At 39.7% G+C, this 22,315-nt stretch overlaps 1 protein-coding gene across 3 annotated transcripts; it reads right to left on the reverse strand.

The window, feature by feature from the left end:
• Window positions 1–213: 213 nt before the first annotated feature.
• thrap3b (thyroid hormone receptor associated protein 3b) lies at window positions 214–21,594 on the reverse strand. Of its 3 annotated transcripts, XM_040020644.1 has the most exons (12): window positions 21,222–21,594; window positions 20,132–20,235; window positions 13,453–13,607; window positions 8,659–9,495; window positions 5,980–6,585; window positions 4,619–4,785; window positions 4,363–4,474; window positions 4,180–4,255; window positions 3,407–3,588; window positions 3,062–3,293; window positions 2,459–2,608; window positions 214–1,494 (listed from the first exon to the last, which is right to left on the reverse strand). In XM_040020644.1, exons 3-12 carry the CDS (start codon window positions 13,572–13,574, stop codon window positions 1,267–1,269), a joined length of 2,712 nt encoding a protein of 903 aa, XP_039876578.1. In that variant the 5' UTR covers window positions 13,575–13,607; window positions 20,132–20,235; window positions 21,222–21,594; the 3' UTR covers window positions 214–1,266. The 3 variants fall into 3 exon arrangements, with proteins under 3 accessions (XP_039876578.1, XP_039876577.1, XP_039876579.1); XM_040020643.1 differs by lacking the exon at window positions 20,132–20,235; XM_040020645.1 differs by lacking the exons at window positions 13,453–13,607; window positions 20,132–20,235; window positions 21,222–21,594 and adding an exon at window positions 11,176–13,406.
• Window positions 21,595–22,315: the final 721 nt, after the last annotated feature.

Consider the following 22,315-nt stretch of genomic DNA (forward strand, 5'->3'; position numbering starts at 1 on the left):
CAGCAATTACAAGAATTTATTAGCACAGAGGCATGAAAATATGCAAAAATCTTAACATGTTTTTAGATGTCGATAAATAACTCTAGGATAATACACTTTATGTGAAGATTTTGTGTTTTTGTATATTCAATGTGATCTGTAACCCACATGTAATAACATATACCCCTGAAACTGCATTTATTTCTTTTTCTAAAGAAAAAACACTCACAAAAATGCCCCGAATCAAAGAAAAATTTATTGAAAATTAAAAGACGGGTAGTTCAAAGCTCTTGAACAGTAAAAAAGATTTCAGCATCAGACCGAACAAAATCAGTCCTGTTTGATTCATGCAGTATGTACAGTCGAACGTGGACGAGAAGGGCGCGGCGAGATGTGGCCAAACTAGTTCTGCTAGTTCAGGTCGATTCCATTTAAAAATCATCACATCGTGTTTGTTTTTTTTCCCCCACAAATCTTCACATTTCTCTTCAGTTAGTTTTTTTTTTTTTTACACAAGTAAAACTGCAGGATTACAAAGCTTCAGATCTAATTCTATACATGGATTATGTCATGTAACACTACTGATTTTATTTTAATTAAAAATCTAGACAAACATGGCCTCTTATCTAAACAGATATGACGGCGCCGGAAAAATGTTCACGCGTTTTCTGTCTAAAACACATCCGTCTTACTATGGAAACATCCACAAACCAACGAGAATACGCAGCAACTGCTGATGAGCTGCGTGTAAAAGCTCAGAAAGCAGAAGTGACGAACGCCCGGGGAGACCGCCACGTCTGCGAATCAGCGAGCCGGGCAGCTGCCTCCGATTGGTCCCGTTGAGCAACGTATGAATCAAATGTCTCATGCATTTAAAAAAAAAAAAAAAACATAACAAAAACCCCCAAAACAGATTAATCAGATTTCTCCTACACGCTTTCACCTTCAAACATATCAGACGGACACGTGACCGTATTATTTCCTAAGGCACAATCTCTTTTCTTTTTTGCCGTGTCCGCGGAAACATTTTTTACCTTTTCGAATCTTTGCCGATGCGATAAACACAAATGAAAACTCACCATTTAACACCTAAACAAAACAAAAACAAAAAAAAACAATCACAGTAACAGTTACGCTCCTCTTTTCGCTTCTACACAGAACTCACTGAACATGTTAACCGTTAAAACGTGAGATGAAGCAAGATGGAGAAAACAGAAATTTAACCCCTTCATCACCACTCTAACCGCTCTAATAGGACTTCTACATGTAGGTGATGGAGCGAGAGCTTTACTGCTTCAGGCTCGGCGCATCCCCGGCGCCCTTGGCTTCTTTATGGTCGACTTCCAGGCTGTCGTCTGCCAGCTCCCCCTCCTCTCCTCCCTGATACATGTCGTGGGTCCACTTCGGGCTGCTGCCTCCCTTCCGGTACACGAAGCGGCCTCGGCGAGTGGGGAAGGAGCCGCGGCCTCTGCCCCGGTTATCAACCCAGGTTTTCTCTCCATCGCGATCATCGTGCTGAAAGTGTAAAGATGTGATTTATTTATCCCACAACATTCACGCACGCTTAAACATCAAAGAAGTCCAAAGCACCTGAAATCTTTTCTGAAGGAGCTAAAACATTTTCAGACAAACTCCAGTGAATTTCTGGCAAATACTTTCTACATCATATTTATAAACCAACTGAACCGCTGAAAACAATAAAAGCTGAACAGGATCGAGCAAACTCACTCAAACTGAACTGAAAACAGAAACTTAAAAAGAAATACAAATAAAAAACATTAGACATCCAGATCAACAGAATCAACTTTGTAGGAATAGCACTCACTCTGTTAGGCAAACCTCAACTTCTTTTTAAGACTTATCTAGTCAGCCAATCACATTGCAGCAACTCGATGCACTTAGGCATTTAGACATAGTCAAAACGACCTGTTGAAGTTCAAACTGAGCATCAGAATAAGGAATAAAAGTGATTTAGGTGACTTTAATTTAAATGGTTATTGGTGGTTCAAGTATTTCAGAAGCTACACACAACTGTCTCTACAGACTATTTTCTTTACAGAGAACGGTCTGAAAAACAGAAAACATCCAGCGAGCTGCAGTTCTCTGGATGAAAATGTCATGTTGATGCCAGAGTAGAATGGTCTTGGTGAGTTAAGTTGACAGGAAGAAAAAAATAACTCAAGCAATCACAAGACGTGCAAACGAGCATCGCTGAATGCACGTGACATAGATGGGCTGCAGCGGCAGAAGTACTCAAATGACCCCAGTCACCAAATCACAATCCAGCAGAGCAGCTCTCAAGGCCAAAGAATGTGCAGCTGAATACTGGAAAGGTGTACCTAATAAATCAGTGAGTATATATTTTGGATTATGCCTTGCACTGACTGAACAGCTGTTGTTCACTGGACTACTTTTTCGGCTTTGCATGTCCTCCATTTCAAATACACCAGTAAATCAATTAGCAGCTGCAGAAACTCACCAGGTAGTACTTCCTGCTCTTGGGGGTGTATTCAGGGTCCCACTCCTCGTCAGGCGGCCGCACTGGAGGATTTATGTTGGCAGGGTTTCCATTGCTGTTGTTGCCGGGGTAATTTCCCCTGCTCCAACCTCTTCCTCTGACTCTGGGGAACTGAAAGCAAAAACAACAGGCAGGACTGAAACTCGCAGTCTTGAGACAAACTCTTTGATATCTAACAAGATGGAGGAGAAGATTATAACTAGGTCCTGTGACAATGAGACAAGAAAACACACACACACACACACACACACACACACACACACACACACACACGGCTAAACTGATGGACTACAGGCATTAGAGTTTAGTGATGAGCTGACTTTCCACTGACTGGCGCTACGTTACCTTTATAAAAACCATGTAGTGCATGGAATATGTATGATAGACTGTCATCATCATCATTTATTGTCATCATCCACATTATGATCCGTAGCATTAGGAGGAAGGAACAGAGCAGACAAGCGCAGTCTACTGTCTACTGCCATTAGGATAGGAAATCGCAAGAAGATGACATGTCAATAACAAAAACAGCCAAGGAGACATTCAAAGATGAAGGGAACTTACAAATCCACGGCCTCGGCCTCTCTCCATGCCATGGCCCTCATAATCTCGAGGGCCTCGGTCACCAGGGCCAGCGTAGTCCCGCGGTGGATAGCGTGTGTGGCTGAAGCCCTCCTCAGGGTGCTCCATCCCTTCCCCCATGTATTCTTTGCCTCGGAATGGCGGAGGATAAGGGGACTGGGAGGATGAGGAGGAAGAAGAGGAAGGAGAGCGATCCCGCTTCTTCTTACCCTTCCTGTAAGGCAGGCGACAAAAAATAAAGGACGTGCGTCATTAAAACTAAGTTATGAATCAGTGGATATACTGATACTGCTGTTATGAATCTGTGTCAAATAAATAACAACAAACTTGGATTTCTTGTGGTGCTTCCCAGATTTCTCAGAGGACCTCTCTCTACTCAGTCCCTGGGAGCCTCCCGGGCTCCTGGCCCCTTCACGCTTGAAGTCGCGCTCCTTCCCAGCAAACCTCTTACGTCTTTCAATATCCAGGCGAAGGTCCATCACGTCGCCTTTGAACTTTTTACTTGGGTCCTGCAGAGATTCGATTTTAGCAAACAGTTAAAGCAGCCGTTCACAGGGCTGATGGGAAATTTTTGAATGAATGCACAGAGCACCACACTGTATACAACATATACAAACACTGCGTTCCCTCAGGTGGTCAAGAAACATGTTACCGTAATCTGCAACTGTTACAAATGTAGAAAAACTATGATAACAAAATGTTTAGATCTTACAGCTATTTGTGGAAGTATCTGTGGAAACCAGCAGCATGCATGTAGCTTATTTAAATAAACTGAATTTTACAGTTTTGTGGCTTGATTTTTTTTCTTTTTAGGAAAAATACTTACAAGGTAAAGGCACTGATAATCGTCCCTTGAGAGGCTTGGACTCGGGATCTTAATTCACTTCCTTTAAGCCTTTGCTTGGGTTCGTATATACCCAATCAATAACCATATCTCATAGGCTGGGGGGCTTGCTTGGCACTTATAAAACACAATTGGGCTCTTTTGATTTAGAAATACGCATCCTTTGAAAGAAAAGCACAAAGCTGAACCACTGCTGCTCTGGATTGTCTCAGATTTGCTTGTTCCACATACGTCAAATTTCAAAAGGGCTCGTCACCTTGTAGCTTGCCTCCTCCAAATCCTCAAACAGGTGAGAGTGCCTCTTAAAAGCACTGGGGGAAACATCGATTCTCCTAAAAGACGAGGGAAAAGCCTCATTAGTGATTGTAGGAAGTTTTTAGAACAGAGATTCTTGGATGAATTAACCAAAAATGATCAGATAGTCGTTTCTGGAGGCTACCTGTGGATTTCTGGGCTCTTCCTTGGCTTCATCATTTCTGCCTCTGCAGCTTTTCTTTGGTACATGGCAAAGCGCTCACTTAGAGTCATGTCAGAGGAGTGGAAGTGTTGAGCTGCAGACAAACCACAGAAAGGTATTATTCCAAATACACACAAGACTAACGCTGATAACTCGCTAATATGCAAGTAATGAATCGTCGGAGCTCATCAGTTTGGCCAAACTTTTGCGCCGACGTGACGCTGCAAACACACTGTACCTTTGATGTAGTGCACAATAGAGACTATGTGCTGAGCGAACAGCTCAGACGGGCTGCGACGGAGCTGTGTGGACTGAATGTGCTGGAAAATGGAGCGAAATTCCGGATCCTTCTTAGTGGCATTCAGCAGCTCCCGGGGCAGGTGGCGATCTTTAGAGAGGGAGGAGCTAAGAGCAAACGGGAAGGAAGGAGCAAAGATTAATGCAAACATGCTGAACAAATATATGATGAAATGTTTGCTATTTGGTATCTGCATTTATAATGGCTGACAAATGAAAACTCAAGAGTAAAAAAGATGAGAGAAACACCCTTCAACCATGTAATTACGATGCACAGCGTGTCCACCAGATGGTAGTCTACTACTTCCCTGAACAGTAAATAAATAACTACATCTAACAAATGTTAGGGAAGTCTGTTCATGTTTCAAGTGTCTGAAAGAAAGAAAAATGGCATTGGAATATTGTGTTTTTAAAATCACCAAATTTCGAGATCAGTGTTAAATACAGACGCTATTTTTTGTTTTTAAAGAAGCTGTGAAGTTTAAAATGCAAACGTCACACCGATAAAAATCATCTCTTTCTTTCCTTATTGAGAGATTTGCTGGTTTGGTAGTTTGAAATCTTAAAAATAGAAAAGTGTCCAGCTAAGCTTTAAGATTACTGGTGCCACCTTTACTGCCCGTGAGCATTAGGCTACGTTCACACTGCAGGCGAAAGCGCATCAAATCTGATTTTTTTTTACCCTACGCGACCCATATCCGATCATGGTATGACAGTGTGAACGGCACAAATCCGATATTTTCAAATCCGATCTGGGTCACTTTTGTAAGTGGTACTGAATCCGATATATATCCGATATTTTAGAAAGCGACTGCTGTTTGAACGGTCAGGTCGCATTAATCCGTCTTTTACATCACTGACACAAGACAGACGCCAATTATCAGCGCCGGAGAATAAGCGCCCGAGAAGACATCGCGAACACTTCCTGGCCATCCAGAGTAGATGTCAGTGAAACTGTTGGGAAGCCAACGTGAACATTTTATTTGTACTGTATAATCTGCAGATTCTGACAGAAATCTGCAACTATCCTTTGAAGCACCGCTCCTCTAAAACAGCAATAAGGATCATTATTAGGTTATTTACATTATTATGTAAATAACAAAATAACTTAAAGCAAAAATTGGGAAACGTAAAGTCCGAAGTCTTTATATTAAGGTCCATCAGTCAAACAATACTGTTTGCTCTGGGTCTAAACAGAGCGCGTTGTGTGTGACGTCTTCTTTTGCGCATGCGGGCCGCTTTGAGGGTTCACACTAGAGCGCGTTTGCTGTCGCATTTTATTTGTAGTTTATTTGCACGTACCTGGGAAGTTCATCTAAAGAAGCGATTCTGAGCTCAAAGTCTTCTTTTGATGCAAACAGACGCGGTGCGGGCGATTGTTCACGAGGAGGAAAAGCTCCAGGGAACAGTGGCCGGTCTTTCTCTCTTGAAGTGGTTGGTGGGGACAAACTCCTTCTGGCCTTCTCCTTTTCTTTCTTCTCCTTCTTCTTGGACTTCTCCTCTTTCTTATGTTTGCGGCTTCGGTACAACTCCTCCTCTACATCATCAATGGGGTCTATGTCTTCGGGGTCTACACGGACTTTCTCCTTAATGGACGGGTAAGATGTTGAATAGCTTGACTCGTCCCCCCATTTCCCGAACATGTCCCGAGCTACGAGGGCAGGTTTTACCTCAGCATCCTCCTCAAGGTCTCTCTCTTTCATCCCGTGTGATTTGAGGAACTCTTCTTCTCCAGCCTCAAAGAAAGGCATAGTCTTGTCTTCCTTGATGTCACCAAAGGACGAGAGGTTGAAGAGCTCTCCAGTTTTGCCACTTTTCTCTTGTTCTCTATCTACAGTGATCTGCTCCTTTTCACGACTGTTCTCCTTTTCAGCTGCCTGCTTTTTGTTTTTGTTCTCAGCCATAAACCTGAAACAGAGAAATTCAAAGTGAACTTTAGCACCCGCACCTCCAAGTGAACCAATAATACGATTTAAATTAATAAATTCAGACTGGGATGAATAATGCAAGAGGGAAAACAAGACCACACAAGTGCAACATGTTCTAACAAGCTGAAAGTGAAAGGTACAATACACACTGGGGATGGGCATGCTTAAAACCAGGTTGTAAAAAGATTATTTACTGAAACATTAGACATTTTCCTGTTACCCAACCTTCTGTCCTTCCTTAATGTTTTCATTTTCATTTCTGTCAAACTTGTGTATCACAAATAATCTTGAAACTACCTTTTATTCTGAAAGAAAAATCGCTTAATGACACTTAATAAAACAGAATCATGAATCTGAATTTATAGGCAGAAATAGACTAGAAGTAATAAATGTATGAGCTAGTTTGTCAGTATCACTTTGAGACAGGATATTGCTCATTTTAGATACACTGCCCAAATTATATAACAGTCCTACACATTTGTTTAGTTGTCTAATAAACGACTCCAACATCCCTCACAGTGTTACTGGGGACCAAGCTAATGCCACCCAGAGTAACTATCTGGTTAGAGATTATTTTAGAGTCGCATACAATAACCTCAGTTATCAGAGGTTATTGTACTGCTTCTAAGCAGGAAATTGGAGGTCATACAGAAACTTAATGTTTTTAATACATTCCTGTAGTTCAGCTAACTTGTGTGAGTTCATGAAAAGATAAAGCTGGGTGTCATCTGCATAGCAATGAAAATGTATGCCTTCTTTCTGTATCTATCTATCTATCTATCTATAGAATATATAATGTAAATATAAATGGTCAAAGTCCATAATTAACCTTAATGTGTGAAAAAAAAAAAAGACTCTCCATTTACATGACCAAAGTGGAGTCTGTTATTGTAGGGTCTTTAGCTTACAATATAAAAGCATATTGGTACGGTACGGCCTTATTTTTGTCTCCATTTGTTTTTACAATGGTCAGTGCTCAAATATACATCGCCAAAGTTTAAAGTCATTGAGGTCAGAATATGAAAAGGTAATTCCTCGATTAAAGGGACAGGAGCTAAAGCACCTAATTTCAGATCCACTTTAGCAGTTAGGTTGTTTACTAAGCCCCTTCAGAGCTCTATAATTACTGAATTTCATGACTTCATTTTCAAATATCCATCAGCAGACCTTGCTTTTTCTGAAGAAAAATGGCTTAAAGGGTTTTAGACAGCAGCATCTCCCACTGGTTTGTGAAGGGGTGGATCTGACAGCATGCTCATTTGCTAATTACCTGGGGCTAATTACTCGTGAGCCAACATGCAAATCCTGAACAATTGTCCTTTCTAACTCAAAAATTATTATAATTTACAAATTGGCTTCATATTCTAAACAGCATGGCCTGAGGGTTGATCATAAAGTCACCACAAAATAACGGAGGCTGAGGCTGTTTTCTCACATATTTCTATAGAACCAGAAGTCTATTGCAACCTTAAACATCACCCTTTGCTGGCCATTTAGAAAAATAGTGCCTTAAAACAGGTTTAAGGCACTTCTACATTTGCTTTTAAGAACCAGGACCACTAATTTAATTCCCCAGTTAGTGTGTTTTTTTAAAATAAAAGCTTGAACTACCCTTCACTTTCCTCAAGAGACTGATGGCAGACAAACACAAGCACTACAACCAAATTTGGAGACCACCTGCCAATTCAAATTTCAGGATGCTTGTCATCATTTGACTTAAACAACCTTTTGGAAAAAAAAAAGCCCATCCCCAATGCAAACAGTACAGACCATGACTCACATTTCCATGGTTATATACTCACGTCAACACCATCGTCTTAAGTAAGTGGGATTTCATACAACTTCCTCTCAGAAAACAGCCGGCTACATTTTCAATTCACTTAAAATCAGGAGTCTTATGTTTCATTCCTTTTTAAACTGTATTCTTCCAAGGATCTTTGAAAAAAGCTAAACATGTTTGAAAGACAAATAACGTTCATGATTTGTTAGGAAAAATAAAAAGAGAAAATAATATAATTACATTTCAATATCTAAAATAAAGTACTGGACATACTTTTTGAAGGCAGCAGAGATCACAGTCTTATCTGTAGTTTTGACATCATCCTTTGAGAAGAATCCAAATCCGCTGAACGAGGCCGTTTGTCCAGACTTTGTGGGGCTCTTTGCTGGAGGTGATGCACTGCTGATGGTTTTCCACATAGTGCCACCACTGGTGGGCCCTTTGACCTCAGGACCAGAAGGCGCGTCCTCTTTCTTAGTCTCTGGGCTGGTTGGTTTGGGGCTTGCGTCGTAGTCAATCCATTTGCCTCCAGATGCCTTCTCGATGACGCTGCCATCTGGTTCCGGAGTAGACTTCTCAACCTGACTTTCAACTGGCTTGTCTTTAGCATCCTTGTTGCTAGGCTTTCCCTTGCTGCTGCGGTGGCGTGGGGATGAGGAGCGGGACCGAGAGGAGTAGCTGGAGCGCCTAGAATGGCGGGATCGTCCAGAAGACGAACGATCAGAGTAGCGGGAGCGGCTCCGGCTGCCCGAGCGCTTCCTGGGTGTACGGGAGCGTGAGCGGCCCCTCCTGGGGCTGTGAGAATGGTGGTCCTGGTCATGATGCCGATCATGCCAGCCGCCGCCGCCGCCACCACCGCCACCTCCTCCTCCTCCACCACCACCACCACCACCGCCACCCTGCCAATTACCCTTATAGCCATAACCTCCTCCACCTCTGTTTTGGTAATGGCCACGTTGGTAATAGCCTCGGCCTCTACCTCGGTAGTGGTACGGCCTACGGTAGCCTCTGTTGTAACCTCTGAAGCCACCTCTGTTGTTCTGATAGTCCCGAGAAGGATAGTTTCTATAGGACGGAGAGTGAGAGCGAGAACGGGAACGAGACCTAGAACTGAATAAAAGAGGAGGGGGGAGAGAGAAGAGGAGATACATGTGAAAAGCTGTTCATAACATTAAGAACAAGTCAGTACAGGTAATTCACACAACACCAAACACAAAAAGATCACTGTCAAACCATTGTCTCCTTAGCAAAGCATCACACATCCATACAAGATTTGAATGAAAACTTCTGATAAACCTAAAGGTTTATAATCTTAGTGCAATAGTAGTCTGTGGGTGCTACAAAAAGCTTTGAAAACAAACATCTATGCTGTAGCTGTGTGCCGATTCCTGCACGTAAAAAAAAAAAAAATGGCATCCACCAAAGAGGTTTAGGTCTTTCTCCAGTTAATAAAAACTAAAGGTCTGAGAAATGGGGAATAAGAAAGGAGGACTGAATCATCCCAACACACATAGTAGATAGAATTCCCAAAGGCCTTTGGGAATGACTAAAACAGGAAAAACTGTCTTAGAAAACTTATGTTACTGAGCCAAAGTTCTGTGACGAGGTGGGCTTCTTTTGTCACCATTGGTCCTTTTGTTTTAAGCTTGTGCTGTCGAGAAGACAAGAATTAAATTCTACTACTGTCACTAAAACTAGACAAAAACTTGAACCACTCTGGAAAACTCTGCCTCGTCTGGGCTAAGCATCAGGAATTTTTTAAAGATTTTAGTAGACAAGCTAAAGCTGTTAAAATAACTCATGTATGTAATTATCTCCCTGTTACAGTTAACCATTATGTTCTCATATAGAAACAGCCTGAAAGAGAGAGTACAAACAACGAGCTTTAAAAATAAAATCCAGGCAAATGTTCTGACTAAACACTGTTTACCACTGATATCCGCCCACTCATCTGCACCAATCGGTGCAGGTTAAATTATTCACGTCTCTCTTTTCTGATTCAAGTTCAGCTTAATATCCTGCACAGTTGCGAAGACAATATTTCAGATCAACTGATTTAAAATAAAATAAATGTCCACTTGACTATCAAATGTTTGCAAAAGCTGAGAGGTTCCCAAAATGTAGCTTTGTTAATTTAAAAACAGAAAATGTAGGATTAGATAATCTATCAGTGCACAAATTATTATTTAATGTGATTATTTCCTGGTCTGCTTTAAAACTTTATATTTTGTTTGGGCTGCTGCTGAACAAATTAAGCAACAATCATCATCTTACAAGCCAAAAACAACCAACTCAGAAAATAGACATCGAAAGCAATAAGTTGAAGCCCTCCAAGTTAAATGCTTAAATTTATACTGATTCATAATACAGGAGTAACACCTCAGCTGCCTGACCAGCAGATGGAGCCCAAATCAAGAACAGGTCTTTTTGCTCTGGTAACCTTTGAGACTCGGATGTCACACAAAACCTTTATTCACTCGTGGATCTCTGAGGCTACAAAACGGACCCTAGTGGTCCACAGACCCTAATGTAGGTGCACACTCCAACAGGAGCTCAGTTACTGAGCACTGTGCCCTGATTGGAAGGAGCAGCAGGTTGCTCACATGTAAACTAAAACAGACATTACAGATCTCCGTGATTAAAAGAGTTCCATTTCAGCAAATGGTTACATTAACAACAAAATTACTTAAGGAACTTCACCTACACATTCCAGATAAAAATCAAAGTCAAACTTTTACTCATGCAACACAGATTATCTCTCCTGGAAAAAGAAAAATCTTCTCTGCTTACCCCTTGGACCTTTTCATTGAAACAGAGCTGTTGTGGACTCGGCTGCATCAAATACAAGACGGGAAAAAAAACAACACTTGTTCGCACATGAGGCCCTTAATGAATGTGTCGGAAAAACGAGTAGACCCAGAGGGAGGAGGCATCAGAAAGGGAGGGAGATAACAACAAGGCCAAGAGTGGTGACTCTTATCTTCTATTTCCTGCTTTGAAAAATCATTGATATTCAATACGGCAAGAAGAAAAAAGAAAACAATCTAACAACTGTCTCTGAATGTGACTGGAAATAGAAAGGCACGGCGGTAGATTTTTAGAGTGAAGGTGCGCTGATGCAAACTGCTTAAAAACAAATCATGCAAATCAAACCTAGAATGAGCTGCGTTGAGTCAAGGATGAAGGACCCACAGAGTGAACCTGAGCAAATGCTGCATACTACACAAATACATGCAGCTGCAAAACATCTGTATTTGTGAGAGATAATTTAGGAAGAAACGATCTTCACTGAAACCGCTCAGCCCTTTGCATGAGTGCTTCACTGAAAGATGAGCCGAATCAGATAGTGAGTGAAACACGAGCCGAGCATTTCCTTGTTACTTCGTACTCAGTAAACACCAAAGCCACAAAGACCTTTGTACACAAATACACCCCACTTGCACTCATTTTTGACTGAATTTTCCTTAGATAGTAAATGCCAAAATCTATGACAGCAACTATTACTTGCATCATATGCCAAACATCATATGTTCCAAAACAAACAAGGTCTAGTTTGTCAAACTAGGCAAGATTACTGGAAATGAATGCTTTGACCTCCTTTAGAAATGGGCAGACACTCCCCTCTAAGCCTTCTATCATCTAACCCTTTACACCACAATGGATTTCTAATGGGATAGTCCAGATACCCGAGAATTATGAAGGATAAATGAGATCTGATGAACTTTACACAAAATCTAGCTTTAAAAAAAATGCTGTAAAGTGTCAATTATGAGTTCGTTTTTAATTTAAAGATCACCCCTTTTAAATTATATTCGACCATTCAACATTTGTATATTTTATCATGTATTTCTTCCTCATTGCGTGCTGCCTGCTGTAACCCTAATTTCCCTCGGGATTAATAAAGTATTCTGATTCTGATTGCGCTCTCTTCTTACTCAACTCCACTTCCTCCTCTTTTAAGTCAGAGCTCTAACACAATACATTTATTTATTCCCGATATTGTCGACAATAATTACTGTACACGCAATCTTACTGGTTGACTTACTCGACAGCAGAGAAGAGCCAGCTAAACAAAACCAGCTCTTAACTTACAACCAGTAAGTTAAGAGAATACCAGCTATCTTAAGACTCAAGTGATCACTCAAGTGATCGTATTCACACATCGTTTGAGAGTTTATTCGCCAAGTGTCTGAGTATGACAATGTATCTTGTGAATGCGTCGTGTTACCATGATATCCCCTAAAGCTCATCTTCTCTTCTTTCTGAAACCACTTGAATTTTGAACAAATCATGGCCATTTAAGGAGTACTTGTAAAATGTTCACACCACCAGGCCAATTTTTTTTTTTAAATGAAAGAAATCTCCTCTTATACGCTTATCAGTTATGTTTAACATCAAAACGAAACCACGCCTCTTTGACAAATGTTGGTCTGACTTTAGAAGCTACTTAGTAACAATCAGACACCTTTAACAAACACAACTATGAATTTCCTGTGGACAGGTATTGTTAAATTCTCATGGGTTAAAATTACTCCATTTTGTTTTTGTTCATCTTAATAATTCTATTATCTTCTTCATTGTTGGATCTCTCTTCTTTTATTTTCTTTAGCCTCTGATAACCTAAAACTGGTCTTATCTGGCAGCCGGAATGGAAAGAGTGGTCTTATTTTCAATATTTTTATCTTATAAGTTTTAATTTCATCTCACTTCAACTTTTTTTTTTTTTAATATACCGTAATTTATGTGTGTGTGACCTCTTGGCAAGCCTACATTTACAGTATGCTCTTTATATATTATACTCTTACTAGTCGACTCAGCTGGCAGCAAGCATATGCACCTCCTAATGTGTCAATTTGGAGTCATATAAGTGTCAATATCCAGCACAAGCAGCACATATCAGAAAAACGCCACCCTGCTGAGCCATACTGAAATCTTTATTTATATTCAACCTAATATATGCTTTCCTTGTTTTTGATATCCATCCATCCATCAATTATTTATTTAATTATGAGGTCAAAGTATGTAAAAACTGATATTTGTGACCCAAAAGTTCAGTCAAATGTTTACCTGTAACGACGTTTTCTGGATCTTGAGCGGCTTCTAGAGTGGGATCTGGAGTAGGACCTGGATCTGGACCTAGACCTGGATCTGGAGCGGGACCGAGCAGGAGAATTTGGAGGCTTTGACATCTTTGATCTCAGGCCAGTAAAAGTATTGCTTTCCTGAAGAAAAAAAAAAAAAAAACAGAACACAGCTGCTTGAACACAGAATGTACTTTCCAGGCGTCACTAAGCAAATGAAACAAGTACCAAAGGTTGTTATGTCGGGCAAACATGAAATGAAACAAACATATATCAGGACTACGCAGCTAAACACTTCAAAACCTGCTGACAGACACTGAATAATGTGCGCAACACCTTCTTACCCATCACCAAGACCCTGCGGCCCCCCATGACCTTGAACTGTCATGAAAATAAATCACAACCAACTCAGTGGCAACAAACCAAGGCCAATGGGCCAGCTTAAAGACCGCAGCAGACAGCTGGATCAAGGTGTAAACATATACACAAGAGCCGGCAGCAATATGAGACAGGAGGAGAAGAGCTTCTGCGCACAAAAGATATTCAGGCTGTTGCTGAAGAAGAGCGAAAGCTGGCTAAACATCAGACACGCTTCAACATCCACAGTCGAGCCACCGAGATGGCAACAAGATACAAACAACATGGTCCAAATGTGAGAGGCTTGTTGTTTCTTTAAAAACGAATTTATCAAATAAATCCAGTGAGAAATACAGAATCAGCTCTGTGGTGAACTTTGCTTCTGTGACAACTTTGCTTCATGTGTCTTAAGATACACAAAAGAAAAAGTTCTTGCTGGGTTTCACCTGTTAGATGCTTTTAAAATCCAAGTGAAGGTAATTTATTCTCTTTTCACCTTCAATATGATGGGAAACCAACAAGGGCAAAACAAAGTACTCCTTTTATATCATGTCACCTGGATCCACATAAGCAGCAGAAAAGGGACATATGGATGGGTTAAAAAAATTACTCAAAATTATTTTTTATAACTATATAATAATAATTATACAAAGAAAGTAAATCAACATCAACTGATCACTATTTCAGTTTCTCGTCCTTTTTAAAATCTAACATGCTAATCATTACTAGCTACAAATATAAATATTGCTGCTATTTAAGACTGCAAATTACAAATTTTGAAAAATAACAGGTGACATTTAAAATGTTTTAAGACCTTCCAAACTTTAAGCTCTTTTTTTTTTTTTCTTCATCGCCTTTTTCTAATAAAGGATCAAATTTCTAGATGTATAACAACCCTTTAAAGGTTTGTTTTAACTGACAGTTAAACACACAGTGATGATAGGGCTGGGTGATTTTAATCTCAAACACGACTGATCTATCAAAGGGTTACGAAAGCCAGAGGGAAATTCATGATTACCACCTGCTCTTAAAATTTTCGTGCAGCAGCTGCAGGCCAGGAGAGCACCGGTTGCTCTTGAGGGAGTGGCGTTGCGAACCTGTGACTTCAGTACTTCTTTATTCGAGTTAGAGCTGAAGTTCAAGAAAATCCGCTTTGAAAATTAATCTTTTGTTGAGTTAATGAAAAATCATGTTCAGTAATCGAGACTGCACCAAAATAACTGATTGGTAGTTTAATCAAGCACCCCTAAAGGTTGTTGCCATAGTTACTGCAATAATAACAAGGGTTTTTAATGCTTCTGAATTCAACAAGTAGATTTTGTCTTTAAAACAGCTTGCCCAACACTATTCATCGCTGAATGACTTCTTTCTTTCTTTTTTAATCTTACCACTTCTACTAAACATTGTTTTGTGCGACAGTTAAAGAGCAGCAGTGAAGTAAACAGACGCCGTCTCCTGTTAAGTAACCTCAACTCCAAAAATAACTAATTAATCAACGCTGACAGAAACCTCCGAGGAGGTGAGGGATTAAAGAAGCCTTTGGGGGATGCAGATGGTGTTTTATCCCAACACTGCAGGATAAGACGATGAGACTTTCTTTATCTACAGCAACGATTCCTAAACTTAAGTACGCCGTGTCCCAATTTACTTTAATCACAAGCCACAGTTTTATTGTGATGTTATGATGAATTTCTTTCAGGTTTTTTTCCCCTTTTATGGCTCTTTTTGCTTGATGATAGCCACCTCTCCATTTTCCTATCAATAAGCAGGATTATTATTGGTAAATTAAAAAAAAAAAATCAACAGCTTTGCTTTTGTTTTATGACTTTTCATTAGTATTTTTTTTAGACGTAAATATTTAATCAACAACATAAAACATTTTTTGTAAGCCACCTCTCTCAGCCCACACTTTGTGAATTAACTCATCTACAAGCCAGTTTCTGATAAAGTAACAAGTATTTTTACCCTCCACTAACTTTAAATTGGGTGCATGGGTGTTTCAAGTGTTTTTCAAACTCTCAGAAAGCAGCAGGCATGGAGCGGGCGGAGCTGCTTTTGTGCAGTAAAGCGCAGAGAACTCGTTTACAGCAACAGGAACTAAGGAGGATGTTTAAGAGGCAGCATCCTGGGTGATAATGACGTCAAACTGTCATCTCTAAAGTCTGAAGCCTTTAAGATCTCACTTTGAGACAGCAATGAAATGACAACTGGGGGGGGGTTGTTAACCGAATGTTGTGGTTTTAGAGACGCCACTTTCTACTTGCTAAACAAAGGTTTTTCATGCAGGTTTTCAGACCACCACTGCAGACCACTTGAGTTTTCTTCATTTGTGCAAATCTAGGGCACAAAAGGTCCTCACTTGTTTTTTTTCCCCAAACTTGAGAATGCTCAATGGCTGATTTTACTCCAAAAGAACCCATGCCTTTTCCCTTTTCAGGGTTCCTTCAAATTGCAATTTGTTTTGTTTCCATTTTTCCATTTGTCTGTGAAACAAAGATTATTTAGATTGGCTGTTTATCTACACAGGCCATCGTAAAAAGTAGTGACCAGGGTGAAGGCTGCCTGTCTCAGTCTTTTTTTTCCTGTCTGTGGGACAGACAGCAGATGAAACAAAGCCTGCTTCTCAGTTAAAAGCAGCAATTTCCTGCAGGGTTGTAAGGAGGACTGGGCAAGTTTATTGGTGCATTATTTCTCTGATTCACTACTTTGTTTTCTCTCTTCATTCACTCCATAGATTGTTTTTCTCATGTTAAATTTCTCAGGGCCTAAACCATGGCAATAAGCCCATAAAGCAATGAGTCATTTCTGACTTTCATTTTTCATCTCTTCCATTTGCCCTGTTTTTCACCCCTGGCTACCACGAGGTTGCTGGGTTTTTGCTTGGGGCAGTTTAGTCAATCAACAGCTTGCAGCGATGTATGATGATCCAAATAATCAAAGTGACTGGAGATCGCTCATCAATCAAGGTGGTCACTTCCTCTCTTTAACGTGTTAAATTAACATAATTCCTATTTGAATCTACCCAATACATATAATCAATACAGGTTCATGCCTGGACCTCTGCTTGCTTTGAAAATTATTTGTGTGTGGGAGTGGTTAGATTGACCCATCATCATCATCATCATCGTCAAGTGAGAGAAAACTGACTGCTGGTTTTGACTTTTAATTCAGAGCTTTTAATTTTACTGTACTTGAACAAATGCTTGTTCATCTCGCTCGCCTCAACGTTCCCCATGGAGTGTTTTTGTTGGTGGAAAACAGTGTGGAGGAGAGAAAGATGAGCATATTTAGGAAAAATGTGAAAAGCTGTCCGTGTAGCAGGCAGAAAGTACCTCCAAACTGCTGCTGTGAGCTCTCCTACAAGTAACCAATGTCCTGCTGCTGGTGGCCAGTAAACACAGAACAGAAATTAAAAGATCAGCATATTGACAGTGATGTCTGATCTACTTTTCCAAGTCAGGATCTGAGTTAGGGCTGGGCGATATATCGAGTTCTTTTAAAAATATCGATATTTTTTTATACGAGATATAAGATGTGACAATATCCTTTATATCGATATAGTCTATGTTACTATATGGTTATGGTTACGAAGCGGATTTCAAACTCCAGGCTGTCAGTCACGCAGTAGAAGTTGGGAACAGAGCAGCTGTGAAATCTGTCTATGTTATTATGCTCAGCGTCTTTTAGTTTACATTTTGACTGCACAATTATGAGCTCTTTGTTATACACAAAAACAACAGTTTTCTTTTATTTATGGAGCATTATTATTTAATAAATGCTCATAATTTATTTTTGAGTAGTTTTTTTCATGTACATCTATGCTGTATGTTAATAAAAGTGCCTGTGTGACATCTGGGACACAGCTTTGACTGTGAACCCTATTTTTGTTCTTACTTTATGGCTTTAAAAAAAAAATATCGAGATATATACCGTATATCACCATCTAGTTAAAAAATATCGAGATATGAATTTTGGGTCATATCGCCCAGCCCTAATCTGAGTAATATCCGATCCAAATCAGATATTGGTGCATGCTTTGTTTTCAAGGCTGCTCAGAAGAATCTACCTATTATCAGATACTTCTTTGTCCCCTGAATAAACCTATGAAGGAAATCCCACAGGGGAGGTCCCCACGGTTGGAACAAAGATAAATATTCAGGTCAGCCAAAAAATTCCTTCAGTGAAAAAAAAATAAAAAAATCAGACTAATACCAAGGAAAGAAAACAATCTCCTTGCATGAAAGGGTTCCTGTGTAAGCAGTGAGTCTCTCATTAAGAAACTGTTTATGCAAATCTAAGCTTATAAAAGCTGCGAGTTTATAAAGAGTTTATATTCACAGAAGCAGCACCCCTGAGTCTGCCCCCTTTGCAGACTTTATGTATGTTTTGAATGATAATTAAAGCAAGGTGACTCTCACAACATTACCTACTGTATGCTACTAAAGCGTCACCCACACTGGCCCAGACCAAAAAAAGGAAGTGAAAACAAGCACAAATAACTTCAGCTCTTTCACCGCACACCATCTCTGAATGTCAAAGTGTTTCTCGTGCCCCGACTCAACTATCAGATAATGTGCAATAAATAATGTAGAAGTGGTTTGGGGTTACTCTGAAAAGCAAAAAGTGCTGCTTGACGGTTATAAGCACGATGAGCGAAGAATGAAACTAACTGAAGCTGCGAGGGGAAAATATCCGCAGGTGAAAACTGGAAGAACCAGAATAACAAATCATGTTAAATTTAGGTGATTTTAAAATGGCGTCTTCACTCTTAAGTATTTCAGTACTGAGCTTCAGTGTTGAGCAATACATCACTAAAACCACTGAATGACGTCTTGCTGTGACAAGGTGTTAAGTTGGTGAAGGAGCAAATGAATAAATGTCTTTATACTTGATTCTAACTTGCTGCTACGTCTTTTTTCTTCTTTCTTTTTTTTAACACTGCTGCAGCTACTGCTCCTAAAAAACATAGAAAACACAACTTTTTAAGTTTCAGGGATCTAAGTTGCAGCCACCACTTAGAAATCAACAGCAGCAGCAGAGAGAGCAGTCAGTGACAAAAATACTTAAATCAAAAGCTTTATTTTACCACTCTATATGATAAATTTCAAGATTAACAATTTTCAGCAGCACTAATTTTGTCTTATTTGCAACAGAGTTGAATTTCATTGGTAATAACCGTTTGATAACATATCTGACTGGTGGCGGTGACACTCACAGTGATCATTTTGCTCAGAACAAGGGTCACGTGACCTGCAAAGCACCCTTTTTTATGTGAGCATGTACAGAGCCTGAAGCAGAAAGAAAGCTGATAACAACCATTGTGATACCTCTTCTCTCCAACTGGGGTCAAGCAAGCTAAAGCAAAGGAAGCCTGGCGCTGTTGAACGCCCCCACTGGACGTGCATGGGGTTGCTCTGACTGTATAACTGAAGACACGACATTACTATTGGCTAACAACTTGTAATTGACAGGATATTTACCAACGAGAAAATCTTATACCATCCTATTTTCTGACTCTAATAAAAAGTAACTAAATAAACTTCATGTTTTATTCACCATTACTTTAAACTAGGGATGTGTGCGTTACTAGTCAACACAAGAAACACTAGTCTTGTTAAATAACTGATTCTAATTTTATTAATTCGCAAACAGCAGTTACCTTTTGGTTCACATATATTACAATCCAAACGCAACACCAGACAGGTTAAGCCCCTCCCTCTCTCATTGGCAATGATAGCAGCCATGTCAACTGTTATGCTGTACTATGATAAAGAAAAAGATCAGAAGGTTTGGCTCTGTCAGACTGATCCAACGGTACCACACAACCAAAGCGATGTATAATCACCATCTGCACAGAAACTTGGATAATAAACCACTTAACCGCACTCAGTAAACTTATCTGACTTTGTGCAATTTTAAATACAAAGTAAATGGTAAATAGACTGGTTCTTATACAGCGCTTTTCTACTCTACCTGAGCACTCAAGGCGTGTTACACAACTTGCCTCATTCACTTCTTCATAGAAGCACTTTTTTCTATGCCTTTTCTACCAACTGCTTTCTAGCTAACATTCACACACATTCATACCCCAGCAGACGCATCGAAAAGCAACGTGGGGTTAGTACGTTGTGCAAGGATATTTGGCATGCACAGTGACATGCAAAATGTGATTAATGGTTTCACATATATCCTAAAGACACGTACAATATTTGCATTCCCTATTTTAAACTTTGTTGAACTGACTGTTCTCGGTTTTCTGTGGGTTTTTTTTTTTTTTTGTCTTTTAACCTATAATAGTTAACACTTACACATGAAACACCTGGTTTGACAAGGCCTGACGAATGAGGACATCTGGCGTAAAAACTTGTGTCAAATCAACAATGTAGATCCAATGTAGGCAGCAACTGAAAGACTAGCAGACAATGCAGTTGCATGCAATGCATGTATGTGCAGTAATGTAAACTGAGGCAAATTTGGTAGTCATTTGTATTGGTGTCACATGACGGCTGACTCCAATAGAGGTGAATATGCATTTAGTGTGGGTTAAAATATTAGAACTTCAGTAAAAAAAAACATCTATTTCATTATGTATAGTGTAAACCTACAAGCTGGGGTAAGAAATGGAGGACAAGCTTATTAATACCATTGAGGTTGCAGGAGCTACAGTGTGTGGCTCAACTTTGTTTTTAGATAGAGAAAGGAAAAAAGGGAGGCATCTTTCATGAAAATGAGCCAAATTACAGGACTTCATGGTAAGTCCTGAATATATGTTACTGTGGGTCAACTCCTCACCTTGTTAGCTGTTCAGGGGCGAGAATTAATGGGGTTTCACAACATGGCTGGATTTGTGGGAGTAATGCAAGTTGGTAAGATTGCACTAAAATACCCTTGAGCGTAGCCTGTAGCCATTTATTTTATAAGTCTATGCTCGGTTAACTTCAAATAGTGTTGGATTTGTGTCACTCTTTGCATTATACAATATGCACCAATAAGCCCTATAACTACTCCATAAAAAGCCAAATTTCATTTTGCGCTTGAACAAGCGTGGTCAGCGTGGATACCAGCACTCATCTTTAACCTCGAGTTTGATCGGTTCACTAGTTTTGTTAACCATTACCATTTAGGACTGCGTTTTTAAGCAAGAAGACTGCCTGAGGTTAGGAGAGCAGGTGTCACGGAGATGGAAAAAAGAAAGAAAAATCTTTACAAAATGACATTAAACATCGATGTGTTAATGATTGGTTTGTTTTAATGTGCAACCCCAACCGTGGAGTCCAGTAAAAACCGATTGCAGCTATCGATACTTCCCCTGCAGGCAACAACGTTAATGAACACGTTACTCATTTTTCACCATTTAACGCCACCTATTAGCGCAACCACAAAATCAAATTCGCTTACCTTTTTCCCGTTTCCACACGAATGGACGAGAGGCGTTTTTTAAGAATAAATGTCTGCAGAAGTAGACCAACCTCTGAGGCCAGGCTGCCTGGTCGTCGGGTCCCTCCTTCCTGGTTTAGTGCGCTGACCGAGTGTTAGCCACCTAGCCTGTTAGCAGCGGCACCGAAACCAACTTAGCGAACAAAACAGGCGCACCGTACCTTTACGAGAGGCAAGGCGCTCGGACTACACGCTCACACTGCATAACATATTTACTCGGGGACATCTCTCTCTCTGTGTGTTAATTGTGCTAAATAGTGCGCTTTGTCGACATTCACGGGTAGTTAACGCTCGACCTCACGCTATCTAACGCTAATGCTGAGTCCAGATCGCGCGAGACTTTTTGTGACGATGCATAAACGCAGAGAAACCTGTAGAATATAAAATATAAATATATAAAAAAAAATAAATTCAAATGTACTAGATCTAAAAATTATATATACAGTGAATACATGAAATATATAAAAATTAAATAAGTGCACAAAATGCACAAATATATGAAGAAAGATTAAAGACACAATTTAATAAAATATTTATAAAAGTATTACGCTACTATTTGGCATGGAAAGCAGTAGATGTCTGTTTATATATTAAGACATCGTCAAAAGAATAAAAAATAAAATAAATTGAATAAGATTATTTAATTAAGAAAAAAATATATATATATAATTTATAACAGCTTAAATAAGGTGAATAGCATGTAGCTCAATAAAATAAACTACAATATGAGAAAACAAAACAAATGTGTTGCAAACGTAAAGCATCATTTGGACACTCAGTTAATTATACCGCCTGTATAAGTTCACGTTTCACACATGTGTTTTTCTTTTTCTTGTCACAAAGCATTCCTTGCATGTTCTGCACGTATTCCTTGTTTACTGGAACTATAACGAACACACTTTTATTATAACCATGTTCCAAATAATGCTTGAAAACAGGTTAAATGGAGTGTCTCCAGTCCCCAGTTTAAAAAGAAATACAAAATGATGGGGAAAGCAACAAGAAACTATAAATATAGGCTGCACTTTCAAAAGTAATAATGTAGCTTCCAAAAA

The sequence above is a fragment of the Simochromis diagramma genome, unplaced genomic scaffold (assembly GCF_900408965.1).
Source record: "Simochromis diagramma unplaced genomic scaffold, fSimDia1.1 OVJJ01000753.1, whole genome shotgun sequence".
Classification (NCBI taxonomy): Eukaryota; Metazoa; Chordata; class Actinopteri; order Cichliformes; family Cichlidae; genus Simochromis; species Simochromis diagramma.

Bases quoted from the DNA above. Each gene is read 5' to 3' on its own strand.
- thrap3b (XM_040020643.1), bottom strand. From the start codon at position 13,574: ATGTCAAAGCCTCCAAATTCTCCTGCTCGGTCCCGCTCCAGATCCAGG. The intron at 3,589-4,179 runs GTGACGAGCCCT...GAATCTCTGCAG, and splicing joins TGGAGGAGGCAAGCTACAAG to GACCCAAGTAAAAAGTTCAA. The intron at 2,609-3,061 runs GTAAGTTCCCTT...TTTTGCTTTCAG, and splicing joins GAGGCCGAGGCCGTGGATTT to TTCCCCAGAGTCAGAGGAAG.